This window comes from Calliphora vicina, chromosome 5 (genome assembly GCF_958450345.1).
Source record: "Calliphora vicina chromosome 5, idCalVici1.1, whole genome shotgun sequence".
In the NCBI taxonomy this organism is placed as follows: Eukaryota; Metazoa; Arthropoda; class Insecta; order Diptera; family Calliphoridae; genus Calliphora; species Calliphora vicina.
In genome coordinates, this window is record NC_088784.1 from 74560381 (window position 1) to 74576798 (window position 16418).

General features: G+C 32.5%; 1 protein-coding gene across 2 annotated transcripts in view; it reads right to left on the bottom strand.

Moving 5' to 3' along the window:
* The window catches only part of LOC135960413 (protein qui-1), a 342666-nt gene that overhangs the window by 32837 nt on the left and 293411 nt on the right, over positions 1–16418 (bottom strand). For both annotated transcript variants that reach the window (XM_065511703.1, XM_065511702.1), the window contains one exon: positions 2292–2474. In XM_065511703.1, coding sequence (XP_065367775.1) covers positions 2292–2474 — 183 coding nt within the window. The remainder of the gene's footprint in view (positions 1–2291; positions 2475–16418) is intronic.

Consider the following 16418-nt stretch of genomic DNA (forward strand, 5'->3'; position numbering starts at 1 on the left):
TCAACAAAAAATATATAAATTATGGAAATATATGGAAAAACTAAACATTATCTAATGTTTCGAAGTTCGATTTTAAGGGGGACAAAAATATTCACACAGTTTCTAATTTTTAATAGGAAAATAGTTTTTTTAAATAGTTTAATATTTGGTGGAGTAGCCTATATTTTTAATGACTTATTTTTATCGTCTTGGCATTGAATCGACCAATTTTTTGGTGACGTCAGCTCCAATATTTTTCGATTCTTGTAACAGGACTTCTTTAAGTTGAGTCTTACTAATAATATGGTCCTTTCCTACACGTCCACAAAATTTATCCCACAGATGTTCTATGGGATTCATGTCAGGTGATTGCGGAGGAGTCTGTAGAATGTGAGGAACATGATGTACTATCCATATTCGGACGTTATGGGCTGTGTGTTTGGGGTCATTGTACTGTTGAAAATAGAAATGTTCACAAACTTTAACTTTAGAGCGCAATGTAGTAGTTTTTCTTTTAAAATATTAAGGTACACAGTTTTGTCCATTGAACCGTCGATGAAAACTATGTTTCCTACATCAGATGCAGCCATACAACCCCACAACATGACCCCTCATCCGCCATGTTTGGCAGTGTTTACTACATTGATCTTTTCCAAATCAGTGGTTGTCGTTTTCCAAACTCTTACTCTGCCGTCCGATTGAAAAATAATCTTACAAACATAAATCTGAAGATTTCTGGAACGTAATACTATTCTCAGACGAAAGTAAGTTTAATATTGTTCAATCGGAGTAATAGTTTGGAGAAGGCCAAACACTGAATTGGTCGATTCAATGCCAAGACGACTACAATAAGTCATTATAAAGATAGGCTACTCCACAAAATATTAAACTATTAAAAAAAAACTATTTTCCTATTAAAAATCAGAAACTGTATGAATATTTTTGTCCCCTTAAAATCGAACTTCGAAACATTGGTTACATTTTTTTCTGAAATGTGCCAACTTATATTTAGTTTTTCCATATATTTCAATAAGTTATAAGTAAATAAACATTTTTTTGAAACCCGTACGAAAGTTGTGGCCTTCGTTTAAAAAATATGTAAGATTAAAGATAAATCTGTATGCTGTGTGAATATTTAAGTCCGGCACTGTATTTATAAATACATTTTTTTTAAATTTATTTGTGAAAAAATTGTTTTGGTAAAAAAAAATTTTGTTTTTGTAAATTGTTTTTGAAAATATTTTTTTAATTTTTTTTCCAAATTTTTTTTTTAAATTTATTTTTTTAAAAAAACATTTATTTGGTAAAAATAAATTCGGGTAAAAAATATTTTTCCCGATTTTGACCCATTGTAGGTCCAAATTACTATAGCCTTATATATGTACATCGTTGCAATGGACTTCAAAATATCTATCTTTAGCTATCCAATATTGTCTATGTTAATGACTTAGTAATCCACAAAAATAGGCCAAAAATCTAGGTTGTCCCGGTTTTTTCCTTATATCTCAGCCATTTGTGAGCCGGTTATATTGATATATCAATCATGTTTGTAAGTTATTTGGGGGCTACGGAAAGTTGATTTCAACATACAGACGTACAGATAGACAGACGGACGGATAGACGGACGGACATGGCTATAACGACTTCGCTATCTATAACGTTACAGAATATATACACTTTTTGGATTCGTAAATGAAAAATGTAGAAATTACAAACGGAATGACAAACTTATATATACCCTTGTCACTCATGGTGAAGGGTATAACTAGGAATTTTAAGATTTTTTGCCCATAGTTGGTGCCAAGCAGGTAAAACTCTTATTCAGCATATTCAAAACATACAAGGCTATAGAAAACTGTATTCTGTTTGATATAAACAGAATATTGAAATTCCAATATTCAAATGCGATTAACTTGCTAGATGAGAGCTATATTAAAATCTTTGACGAACCATAAACAATTCGCAAACTATTAGAAATGCTGCTTGTTTGAGGTGCCCTACTTTGAGACCTCACAGTGCCGCTTCTGAGGGATTTGTGGAGTATGTTGGCAAGAATCATATTCAAATACCACTCAGCTATGCCTGTGTTTAATTTCATGTTAATCAGTTAAGCCAGCTAGAATTGACAAATTTATTTATAAAATATTTTAATTCTGACCCACTGTGCAGTGTAGCCGATCATAAGTAAATCAGTTAATTTCTCTTACAAAGTAATTTTTCAAGTGTAGAACAAATGTAGTATTTTTTAACACAGTGTTATTATTATATTAAAAGGTTTTAGCTGTAAATATACATATAATAAAATTACTTACCGAATCACATGATATGTCAATACGTAATACTGGACTATTCATTTGCATACTATTCAATAGACTATAATCATCCAATGACCATAAACAGATGGTTTTATCATGACTCGATGATATTAAAACATCACAAGCGGTCACAACTTTAACACTCGTCACGGCAGCACGATGATGTGTAATTTTATGTAACTAAAATTAAAAATTAAATACAAAAAAAAACCATTATATAAAATAGACAATTTGGAAAAAAGTTCATAAAAAAAATAACATAAATTATAAATATAGTAAAAATAATGAAACAGCGTAATTTTATTTCTATTAAATTCTTTAATTAGTCCTTTTTGCCTTTATGTCAGCCATTATTTGTTGTGTGTCAGCATAACGCCAGGAAAAAGAACTTAAAAGGACATACAGCAAAAAAAAGTGTCCTTACGTGTAACATGCCATTCATTGTATTCTTGAAGGCTTTTTTTCTTAGTTATTGTTACATTGCGTAAAAGAGCGTGTATTATGTTTCGAAGAGACCTGCTTGATGGGGGGGGGGAGTTTAAAGAGAGTTGACTGTTTGATGGCGTTTCGTAGTGTTGTAAAAATAAAACACCGTTCCACATAATTTTTATGGGCGGTAAGTTAATTATATATGTTAATTTTGTAGGACATGCATGTTGATTTCATTGTTTTACATTTTGACGAGGTTAGGCTGAAAAGTAGATTGGTTCAGGAAAAAAATACTGCGACAAAAAAAAAATCTTCTGAATACAATAACATTTGGATATGTGTCGCCTATAGTCTCATCTATATTCTGATATATAGTTTCGTCTATAGTCTCACCTAGACGAGCTATAGTCTCGTCTATATTCTCACCTATAGTCTCATCTCTAGTCTCATCTATTGTCTTCTATAGTCTCGTTCATAGTCTCGTCCATAGTTTCGTCTATAGTCTCGTCTATTGTCTCGTCTATAGTATAATCTATAGTCTCATCTATAGCCTCGTCAATTGTCATCTATAGTCTCGTCTATTGTCTTCTATATTCTTATATGGTCTTGTCTATAGTCTTGTCTATAGTCTCATAGTAGTCTCGTCTATATTCTCGTATATATTATCGTCCATAATCTCGCCTGTAGTCTCGTTCATAGTCTCGTCTATAGTCTAATCTATAGCCGCGTCTAAAGTCTCGCCTAGACGAGCTATAGTCTCGTAATAGTCTCATCTATAGCCTCGCAATACACTCGTCTATACTCTCGTCTAGTGTCTCGCCTATAGACTCATCCATAGTCTCGTCTATAGTCTCGCCTATAGACTCATCCATAGTCTCGCCTATAGACTCATCCATAGTCTCGCCTATAGACTCATCCATAGTCTCGTCTATAGTCTCGTCTATAGTCTCGTCTATAGTCTCGTCTATAGTCTCGTCTATAGTCTCGTCTATAGTCTCGTCTATAGTCTCGTCTATAGTCTCGTCTATAGTCTCGTCTATAGTCTCGTCTATAGTCTCGTCTATAGTCTCGTCTATAGTCTCGTCTATAGTCTCGTCTATAGTCTCGTCTATAGTCTCGTCTATAGTCTCGTCTATAGTCTCGTCTATAGTCTCGTCTATAGTCTCGTCTATAGTCTCGTCTATAGTCTCGTCTATAGTCTCGTCTATAGTCTCGTCTATAGTCTCATCTATAGTCTCGTCTATAGTCTCGTCTATAGTCTCGTCTATAGTCTCGTCTATAGTCTCGTCTATAGTCTCGTCTATAGTCTCGTCTATAGTCTCGTCTATAGTCTCGTCTATAGTCTCGTCTATAGTCTCATCTATAGTCTCGTCTATAGTCTCGTCTATAGTCTCGTCTATAGTCTCGTCTATAGTCTCGTCTATAGTCTCGTCTATAGTCTCGTCTATAGTCTCGTCTATAGTCTCGTCTATAGTCTCGTCTATAGTATCGTCTATAGTCTCGTCTATAGTCTCGTCTATAGTCTCGTCTATAGTCTCGTCTATAGTCTCGTCTATAGTCTCGTCTATAGTCTTGTCTATAGTCTCGTCTATAGTCTCGTCTATAGTCTCATCTATAGTCTCGTCTATAGTCTCGTCTATAGTCTCGTCTATAGTCTCGTCTATAGTCTCGTCTATAGTCTCGTCTATAGTCTCGTCTATAGTATCGTCTATAGTCTCGTCTATAGTCTCGTCTATAGTCTCGTCTATAGTCTCGTCTATAGTCTCGTCTATAGTCTCGTCTATAGTCTTGTCTATAGTCTCGTCTATAGTCTCGTCTATAGTCTCGTCTATAGTCTCGTCTATAGTCTCGTCTATAGTATCGTCTATAGTCTCGTCTATAGTCTCGTCTATAGTCTCGTCTATAGTCTCGTCTATAGTCTCGTCTATAGTCTCGTCTATAGTATCGTCTATAGTCTCGTCTATAGTCTCGTCTATAGTCTCGTCTATAGTCTCGTCTATAGTCTCGTCTATAGTCTCGTCTATAGTCTTGTCTATAGTCTCGTCTATAGTCTCGTCTATAGTCTCATCTATAGTCTCGTCTATAGTCTCGTCTATAGTCTCGTCTATAGTCTCGTCTATAGTCTCGTCTATAGTCTCGTCTATAGTCTCGTCTATAGTCTTGTCTATAGTCTCGTCTATAGTCTCGTCTATAGTCTCATCTATAGTCTCGTCTATAGTCTCGTCTATAGTCTCGTCTATAGTCTCGTCTATAGTCTCGTCTATAGTCTCGTCTATAGTCTCGTCTATAGTCTCATCTATAGTCTCGTCTATAGTCTCGTCTATAGTCTCGTCTATAGTCTCGTCTATAGTCTCGTCTATAGTCTCGTCTATAGTCTCGTCTATAGTCTCGTCTATAGTCTCGTCTATAGTATCGTCTATAGTCTCGTCTATAGTCTCGTCTATAGTCTCGTCTATAGTCTCGTCTATAGTCTCGTCTATAGTCTCGTCTATAGTCTTGTCTATAGTCTCGTCTATAGTCTCGTCTATAGTCTCGTCTATAGTCTCGTCTATAGTCTCGTCTATAGTCTCGTCTATAGTCTCGTCTATAGTCTCGTCTATAGTCTCGTCTATAGTCTCGTCTATAGTCTTGTCTATAGTCTCGTCTATAGTCTCATCTATAGTCTCGTCTATAGTCTCGTCTATAGTCTCGTCTATAGTCTCGTCTATAGTCTCGTCTATAGTCTCGTCTATAGTCTCGCCTATAGTCTCGCCTATAGTCTCGTCTATAGTCTCGTCTATAGTCTCGTCTATAGTCTCGCCTATAGTCTCGCCTATAGTCTCGTCTATAGTCTCGTCTATAGTCTCGTCTATAGTCTCGTCTATGGTCTTGTCTATAGTTCCGTCTATAGTCTCGTCTATAGTCTCGTCTATAGTCTCGTCTATAGTCTCGTCTATAGTCTCGTCTATAGTCTCGTCTATAGTCTCGTCTATAGTCTCGTCTATAGTCTCGTCTATAGTCTCGTCTATAGTCTCGTCTATAGTCTCGTCTATAGTCTCGTCTATAGTCTCGTCTATAGTCTTGTCTATAGTCTCGTCTATAGTCTCGTCTATAGTCTCGTCTATAGTCTCGTCTATAGTCTCGTCTATAGTCTCGCCTATAGTCTCGCCTATAGTCTCGTCTATAGTCTCGTCTATAGTCTCGTCTATAGTCTCGTCTATAGTCTCGCCTATAGTCTCGCCTATAGTCTCGTCTATAGTCTCGTCTATAGTCTCGTCTATAGTCTCGTCTATAGTCTCGCCTATAGTCTCGCCTATAGTCTCGTCTATAGTCTCGTCTATAGTCTCGTCTATAGTCTCGTCTATAGTCTCGTCTATAGTCTCGTCTATTGTCTTCTATAGTCTCGTCTATAGTATTTATGTTTGAAAAGGTGCCATCCTGTTGATTTAAATTAGCTGAACTCTATTTTAATATAATTCACACGAATGCGTTTAATTAAACACTGCAATTTAAGAGAGTAGTTGATTCGAAACTAAGTTCCTTTGAAACCTCAAGAGTCATTATTTCATGAATTTCAATGCGATTTTTGATCTCATATCTTCCTGGTACTTGGGTTCTTTTAATTGTTTTACTTAAGTTTACTAAATTAGCTTGAATTTAATTAAAAAAACAACGACAACAACACTCATCATTGTTATGTACTTGTACATTTCCATATGTCCATGAACAAGTAGCTCTTACTAAAGTATTACGAGCACTCAAGTACATGTTTTGTTCCATGTAAGTTTTTCATAATTTTCAAACCAGAAATACATTCATATATACAAAAGTACACTTATAAATACTCGCATATCATGCATATATTTCTTCATACATATATTTATTTAACACACATTTGCAGATGAAAGAAGATCAACTAAATAAATTTTTCAAATGGCCCCTTTTGCAGATACAAGGCCTACCAGATTCATTTCTAACTTCCTTCCTTTTATTTCCAGCTGGGTCGAGCATAAACTCTTCTTATAGCAGGGCTTGTAGAAGGTCTTAACGGGAGTTCTGTAAAAAGATGTTCTAAATTAAAAATGGTGCTGATAAATCCCTTTTTAAAGAAGGTTGGCTAAAAAAGTATTAAATATTTTAGAAGTTGTGAAGGCCTCTGAATAGAAGACCTTGCAATATTTCCCTCTGGATATTTGTGAATTCATACATTTGTTCTCGTACAAACATATCCATATGTGGATAAGTAAATTCGAGAATTTGTAGTGTATACAGTGGTGGCCACCAATTTAAGACAAATACTTGAATTTTTTTCATCAACTGAATTTTAAGTGCGATAGAGCCAAAATAAAAGGACCTCTAACGGTATGAAATTTATTATTAATGTTTCTAGTTTCTGAATGTTTGGAAAAATCGGTAAAACATATATGGACAAAGATATGTTGAAATACGTTGACCCACCTCAGCGAACATCCGCTGTTAATAACATGATATGACCGAAACTAATGGAACTAAAAATACGAAATTTGGTCCGAATATTTTATAATAATAAAATTATAATGATATAAATGTGAGAAAATATGTTTATTAAAAAAAATAATTTTTTGGTCAAGTTGTAGAAAAATTTTATGTGTTCATGGTGAATATGTATGAATTGACACAGTCGAATAAAATACACTTGTGTGTTAAAACAGTCCTCATGCATACATATTTGTGGAAATATTTGTAAAAATAATTGACAATTACATGGAATTTAGCAAACAATTTTTGTCTTAAATTCCTGGCCACCACTGTATAAGCATATTTTACTTTAGTATTTAGTATAAGTATTAACAGAAAAGCTATTAATAGGAGTATGTTAAGTAGCCATACCATAAATAAGTTCAGCTAATTTGATATAAAGCACAGCTGTACAATAGTTGAAATCATAACTAGCAATAACTTGTAAACATATGGACATAAAAGGATAAATTTGAATATTTTGTAGAGAAAAAGTTAGAATGTTAAATTTGGCTGTGCCAAATCTAAAAACCCTTTAAATGTATATACTTTAAGAGACTATAGTCTCGTCTGTAGTCTCGTCTTTAGTCTCGTCATTAGTGTCATCATTAGTCTCGTCATTAGTCTCGTCATTAGTCTCGTCTTTAGTCTCATCTTTAGTTTCGTCTTTAGTCTCATCTTTAGTTTCGTCTTTAGTCTCGTCTTTAGTCTCATCTATGGTCTAGTCTATAGTCTCGTCTTTAGTCTCGTCTTTAGTCTCATCTACGGTCTAGTCTATAGTCTCGTCTTTAGTCTCGTCTTTAGTCTCGTCTTTAGTCTCGTCTTTAGTTTCGTCTTTAGTCTCGTCTTTAGTCTCATCTACGGTCTAGTCTATAGTCTCGTCTTTAGTCTCGTCTTTAGTCTCGTCATTAGTCTCGTCATTAGTCTCGTCTATAGTCTCGTCTTTAGTCTCGTCTGTAGTCTCGTCTTTAGTCTCGTCTTTAGTCTCGTCTTTAGTCTCGTCTTTAGTCTCGTCTGTAGTCTCGTCTTTAGTCTCGTCTTTGTCTCGTCTTTAGTCTCGTCTTTAGTCTCGTCTTTAGTCTCGTCTTTAGTCTCGTCTTTAGTCTCGTCTGTAGTCTATCTATAGTCTCGTTTATATTCTCGTCTTTAGTCTCATATTTAGTCCCGTCTTTAGTCTCATCTACGGTCTAGTCTTTAGTCTCATCTACAGTCCGTCATTAGTCTCGTCTTTAGTCTCATCTTTGGTCTCGTCTTTAGTTTCGTCCATAGTCTAATCTATAGACCGACTGTAATCTAATCTATAGTCTCGTCTAAATTCTCGTCTGTAGTATCTTCTATGGTCTCATCTGTAGTCTTGTCTATACTCTCATCTACAGTCACGTCTTTAGTATTATCTATAGTCTCGTCTTTAGTCTCATCTTTAGTTTCGTCTTTAATATCGAATGTAGTCTCTTCCTTAGTCTCGTCTATAGTCTCGTCTTTAGTCTCGTCTACTGTCTGGTATATAGTCTCCCTATAGAGGATCATTCTCCAATCATGCTCTGTGTGAAATCCAACACATCCCACTCTTACATATATTGATAATGGAGAAAGCCCATAGGAGTGCATCCAGACTATCGGGGATATCTTGTGTAATACTGGGTGATCTGGTTGGATACATGCGTATTCTAGACATATTTGGGAATGATTCTAGCATTGCAATATTATACTATATGTCACCAACTTTGGTGTTACATAGGCGGTTTATGGTTCTTATACTTGAAAGGGATGAGTAGGTAAATCAGACATGATGACAAGATAATAGCGATCAAGTGTTGTTTACCCATGGTTCCAAATAGGCTAATGGTGACACTGAGGCTGGTATTTATGGACCCAATGGACACTGTCAAACGAATTAGTTCTTGGGTTGGATTCGAATTTTCCCGATTTTGGGGTAATTTACCATGACTTTGTTAACATATATATCAATTATATCAATTGCTGCTATCGCACGGAAAGGATGACTTGAGAATACTTACTGGATTATTCACCGGACATTGTTGTTTTAGGTATTTTAGGAAATGTTGGGAATGGACAGTGTAGGTTTGGTGAACATCATGCTGAAACCTCAAGCCCCAGGGGATGTTTTGATCTCTCATCAAATAGAATAATTGGCTTTATACGCAGCCTAAATTTGTTATGATGAAACAGATTATATATGTAGGTCGCAGTGTGTGAAGCTACGCCAATAATAATAATATAGTTTCGTCTATAGTCACTTGTCTATACAAAAGAATAGATCAATACTATGATATTTATATGTTGGAAGTATAGCTTAAGCTGCTTTCCATATTAACCCAAAATCCACATAAACAAAGTGTATTTCAATTAAGTATAGAATTGATTTTAAATTCCATTTACTTAGTTTTTTTTTTGACCTAATTGAAACTTTTTTAAACAAAACAATTTGTGGCTAAAAGTTCCTTTAAACTTCTGCAATATTCTAACTGGTTTTTTTTGAAAATTAGTTTTTTGTCATTCATTGTTGCCGACATTAGGATATTAGGTGGTTTTATTTTGCAGTTTTTAGATTTTCGATGCTCTTGTTTTGCATTCAAGAATCAAATGCTGAGCGAATTCAGATAACCTTTACAGGTTGTAGATTTTAGTTGAAGTTTCGAGTTTTGACCCAGCAGCAATATTTTTGAATATAATTAAAAAATTAATTTTTGAAAAAAATTGCAATTAAAAATAGTAGCGGTATTCACACTATTTCTATAGCAAAGTAGGACTTTTTTTTGGAAAATATAAAATTTAGGATTTGAGATATTTTTAATTAATTTTTCTCAAAATATTTAAATATTCAATTTTGGTAAAATTTTCAACATTTTGCTAGGAGCAACAATTTTAAATTTTGGAAGCATTGAAAATTAATAAGCAAAAAATTAGATCCACCCTATGTCACATTTCTGTGTTTTTTCTCTTTCATGTGTGTGAATGGTAAATATTTGTCTATTCTATGTTTTGTCCTTATTTAGAACACTTTTCCTTTGTTTTAGCTTGAATATTTTTTGGGTTTGATTGTGTGTATATTAGCTATTTCCTGTTAGTGTTGTCTTTGTGTTAGTTTTATGTGATATTTTCAATTAGTAAGTGACAAATGTCATTTCTGCTTAGAGCACCGACACATATAAACATATTTCTATAAAATTTCCGGAAAATTTTAAAGAATTTATAAACGTTTTAAGAACTTTTAAAAAATTCTCATAAAATATTTATTTCTTTTCTATTTTCCAGAAATTCTTAGAAATGTATTAAACAAATTAAAGAATTTCTTCCCTTTAAACTACAAAAAACCACTATGATTTAAAACAACTTTGTATTTAATACAACTTAAAAGTACTTGTATATAACCACAAGCACAAACTGTTTTATAAATTTTCTTCAATTCAAATAGTATATTGCCCCGAAAACTAATTCCTTTCTTACTGTTTGCTTCTTGTACATTCGATATGACAAGAAAGGAAAACAAAATCCAATTTACTTAAAGCACAGATTGCTAGCAAAAGGGGAGTGAGAAGTGGTGTTTAAAAGGGGAGTGTGTGTTAAGAAGACAAATCATATTTTTTTGTTTTTATTGCATCAACATCCGTAACAGGAAACAGGTGACACAGTTGTCGTCTTCAGGCAACAATTTATGTTTTTTTTTTCTCATTTATAAAGATTTGACAACAAAAATCATGATAAAAAGTAAAGAAAAAAAAGTATTTTTTTTTAAATCCAAGAATGAGAGTGTGTAAAGCAATATACATTAGGGTGGCATTTATTGGAATTTCGGTTCTCCAAAGGTCTCAAATTGTTCGCCGTTGTCTAAAAATGGCTGAGATATAAGAAAAAACCTCAACTACCTCAATTTTTAACCTATTTATATCCGGATTACTATATCATTAATATAGACAATACGGATATCTAATGATAGATATTTCAAAGACCTTTCCAATGATGTAAATTCAACAAAAATGAGCAACCTTTAAATGTCATCCGATTTTGCTCAAAGTTTCCGAATTTTATAGATGGGAAAGTACAATTTCCAGCCTTATAAGCATAAAAAAATCCAAAATTAGCTAAAGAGCCACCTTAATACACAAATACTACCTTTAAATTACATAAATTTAAATGCTATAAATATGGATGTATGTGACATACATTTATAGTATGGGTTTTATGTAAAAGTTATTAAGCTTAAATCTTGTTAAGCATTAAATTATAAAAAGAAATAAGAAAAAGAAACAACTCAAATATTTTATGATTTACGCCTGAATTACCGGTAGTTGTACGCGCCGCTCTCTTACACTTACAGTTTATACGCTTAAACAAAAGGACATAAATATTTGCAGAGACACGCAATCACGTATGTAAAGAAATCCTTTTGGCATTTATACGAGGACATGGACAATAATTCGTTTAAAGATATGAAAAGATTTCGATTTATAAACATTTTTATTGTTCAGTAAAGCTAAAATCACTAAAAGAATTAAGTCAAATAGTCAGTGGAATCGATTGTAATAGAAGTGCTAACAAATGGATATAAATATAATAACATACAGTAAAATTAAACCTTTAGGTTTTCTAATGAATTTGGGCTCACTAAAGATTGGAGCAGAAGCAAAATATTTTTGACATTTCTAACTGGCTGATCCTACTGACTTGAAATTTCACACATACGTTACAGATTTATTTCCATCTTTTTTTATTCTCATACCATTGTGTGCTGTAGAGAATATTGAATTGATGTTGGGTCTAGTATATAACCGTAAATATCCCCTCAAAAATAATTTAACAGATCAAATTATTTTGATGCAAAACAACCATAACAGGAATGCTTACGAAATTTCATTGACTTCAAAGTTTGCATGGACAGACAGAAGGAAGGACAACTTTAAATTGACTCAGGTAGCGATTCTGACTATTGCTATACACAAGTTTCAATAGATGTGACGTTTGCTGTATAATGTGATTTTTGAAGCGTTTTGCAAATATAAATTAACAGATCCAGGATTTTTGACAGACGGAAGAACTGTCCTACTGTCTGCAGAAAAATTAAAAAATTTGTTTCGGTTTAAAAAGACACATAAGAAAATTTATTTCAAAGTTTGCATTGACAGACAGAACGAAGGACAACATTAAATCGACTCAGGAAAAGCAATTCTGAGTGAGGTTACGGTATAATGAGATTTTTAAAGCGTTTAGCAAAAATAAATTAACATAACGAGGATTTTTGAAGTAAGAAGTCCATAATGTGCACCAAATGTTTACATGTACAGACAGAAGGAAGGACAACGTTAAATCGACTCAGGAAGTGATTCTAAGTCGATTGCTATACACAAATTTGAATAGATGTGACGTTTGCTGTATAATGTGATTTTTGAAGCCTTCATCTTTAGTTTTCCCTGGTACATTTATACAGCAAACGTCACATCTATTGAAACTTGTGTATAGCAATAGTCAGAATCGCTGCCTGAGTCAATTTAAAGTTGTCCTTCCTTCTGTCTGTCCATGCAAACTTTGAAGTCAATGAAATTTCGTAAGCATTCCTGTTATGGTTGTTTTGCATCAAAATAATTTGATCTGTTAAATTATTTTTGAGGGGATATTTACGGTTATATACTAGACCCCACATCAATTCAATATTCTCTACAGCACACAATGGTATGAGAATAAAAAAAGATGGAAATAAATCTGTAACTTCTAAACCCTTACGCCGATTTTAATGAAATTTCTCATTCGCAAATAGGAAGTGTAGTCGAGTTTAAGTTTTCAATTTGGACCTCATGAGCCCACCAGGAGCGGGACCAGGGGTTCCCAAAGTAGGACACCGCGGGTATGTTCAATTTTTAAAATGATCCTATTTTTTCGTTTGTTTTCCGATTTAGAAAAAGTTACGCATATAGAAAAACCTCGTAGCTATCAATTATCTCTTATAGCTTAGGAGATATTCGCATTTGAAAATTTAATTTTCAACATTTTTACCCACCCTACTCCAGTTTTTTGGTGACCGCGGTTCCAAATATTCCCCGATTTTATCCATTTTTCTTTTATAGGATTAACAATAGATCTATATATCAAATAAAGATAAAAATCATGACTGAGTCCAAAGTTATATGCATTTGAATTTAAAAAAATTAGCACTGTTATTTACATTCATAAAAATGTTGTTACGTAGGCAACATCCTTTTTTATGAATTTCTATGTTTAGTTTTCCCTAATTTATTTGACACGTAAAAAACACAAGGTAGATATGTTATATATCAATGGATAGAGGATTTTGTCTACTTTTCAAAAATGTATATAACATTTGACAATTAAAAAATTCATGGAATACTTTTTTGAAAAATATGACAAAAAATGCTTTTTATTGAATTTTGCATAGATACAAATTTTTCAAATTGAAATAAAATTTTTATTTATGAATATTTTTTAATGAAATATCACAGTTATGTATGTAGATTTTTCTATTTAAAATGGAAAAATAAAAACAAATTTTGAAATTTATTATCAAGTATCCCGCAATTCCCAAAAAAATCTTGAAAAATCCCAAAAATCCTCTTAGAAATTTGTTAGATAACTTAAAAAGAATAAAAGTACTTTTTTCCCAAAAACATTGCGAAAAATCGCATTTTTTAATTTTTATTGATTATTTTATTTGATATATAGATCTATTGTTAATCCTATAAAAGAAAAAAGGATAAAATCGGGGAATATTTAGAACCGCGGTCACCAAAAAACTGGAGTAGGGTGGGTAAAAATGTTGAAAATTAAATTTTCAAATGCGAATATCTCCTAAGCTATAAGAGATAATTGATAGATACGACGAGGTTTTATGTAGTGCTCGACGACGAGATTCTATTATATAGAAATAGGATCTCGCTTATCAAAGTTCCTTCAAATTTATTTCACTGGAATTGAAGGTACAGAAGCCGAATGCTATCAACGAACATGCGTGTGCATTTGCTGCAATACCCTTCTGCCCAAACATTCTCAAAACAATTGTTATACATCGGAAATGGAAAAATTACAATTGATCCCGCCACAAATGAGATTTCGTTCCAGCCGAACTTCTGCCAAATGCAAATAAAAATTCAAGCCATTGTCGACAAGGTATTCCCAAGTCTTACAACGTACTACAAAAATTCGGATTGGCTGTGGGAACGTGCAATTTTGTCACCAAATAATGATGATATCAACAAGCTCAATGAACAAATTCAATTGAAACTGCCTGGTGAAACAATGAAATACAAATCGATTGACACAGTAATCAACGAAAAACAAGCCCTCAATTATCCTTCAGAGTTTTTGAATTCAGCCAGAATTCCACCACAAGTATTAACCGTTAGATCTTCTCCGCAACTTAAACTTGCCAAAATTATGCAGTGGAATAAGATTGACCATCAAAAAATGTTCATCAAATTTAATTGAGGCAACAATCATCGCACATAGGTCTGGCGAACCACATTTTTTGGCCAAAACTCAAAACTCTTTTTCCTATATTTGTTGTTAGGATGTAGTAGCAAACACTTCAGATAAACAAAAAAAATATTTTGTTTTTACAAACTTTAATTAACCGTTATTCTATGAAGGGAGAAAGTTCAATGTTTTAAGTGCAGTGGTAAACTGAAACACGTGGTGTAATTTTTTGTTTTCTTAGAGTCACATATTACACGAAAATAAATAAACTTTTTAAGTCAGTTAGTTATGGATATTAATGACGATGGAAAGTAGTTAAATTTTTAATAGTGAAATATTCAATAAAAATTATGGTAATAAGAAATTACATAAAAAACTTTCATAACCTAAAAATCAGTGATTTTAACTTTTTATAAAAAAAAAATAGTATATAACTTATATAATTTCAACCGATTTCAACCAACCAAAAACGCACAAAATTACAGTGATATTTTGTGCTTACGAATCATCAATAACTTTCTGCTAGTTTTTGCTTATTTTGAAGAAATCAATTTTTGTTTCAGGATACTTTTACTTCAAAAATTGTGATTTACTCAGAATTTGGCAGAGTGGAAGTAAAAAACAAAAAAAAAATTAAATTATTAAAAACTTAAAAAAAATTATGTTTTTTGTTATTAATTGTATCATTTGTATGAATTTATGTATATAAGTGAATATTTTAGTTTTGGCCAAAAAAATTGGGTCGCCAGACCTATGTGCATCGATGGCAGATTCAAAGGTGAACACGTACTGATTCCACGCATACCAAAATTAGTTCAAAATAAATGAAAATTTTGATACAAATTTTAGTTTTAGAAAATCAATAAATATGTAATAAAATCTTTATTTATTAACAAAACTCAATGAAATTTTCAACGTTTTTCAAATTTGTTATTCTATCTAATAAAATATAAAAAAACTGGTCAAAATGTCAAAGGGAATCCCACAATTCCTAAAAATTTAAGCGAAAATTCCAAAAATGGTATTTTGCTTTGGGGATAAATAGGAAACACATAAAGGTTACAATAGCTGCTTGCCGTTTTCTGATTCCAGGTTTTCGATTTTAAAACATGTGGCCCAAAATTCAAATTTTAATTAAAAATAGGTAAAATTTCGAAAGGCTAAGGGGCGACATATTCAAAAAATAGGACATGTCTTTTATACCAAAATGTTCTTCGTAAAGATGTCTTAGAGAAAAAAAATTGTTATATGCTCTTAAGGAAAGTTTTTTTTAATAAAAATTGAAAATGTGACCCAAAAACCTTCTACTTTTTTAATTTATAAATTGAAAATCGTTTATTTTTGATATAATTGATAATGCTAAAACATTGTTTGAATATTCATGGCTATTCCTGTTCTCACTTTCACCATTCACCCTATTTTTGAAAGCATAATTACAAGAATATCATATAAAATAAAATTTCGTAAATTATATAATTAAGGTTAAAAAAATCAGGTGTAAACATTTATAATTAGAAATGCTGAAAAAATTAGATACTATTGTTGTAATTATGCTTCCAAAAATAAGGTGAATGGTGAAAGTGAGAACAGGAATAACCCTGATTATTGGTAATTTAGTTGTCTAACTAAAAATAAAATTCCAGTTCATTCGGTCCAAAAGTACTACCTATATTTTAAAAAAAACCGGACCAAGGGATAGCAAAATTTTAAAATTTAAATTTTTAAATTTATAATTCGGAAATTATAAGAGATAAATAGCGCACGCAAGCATGTTTT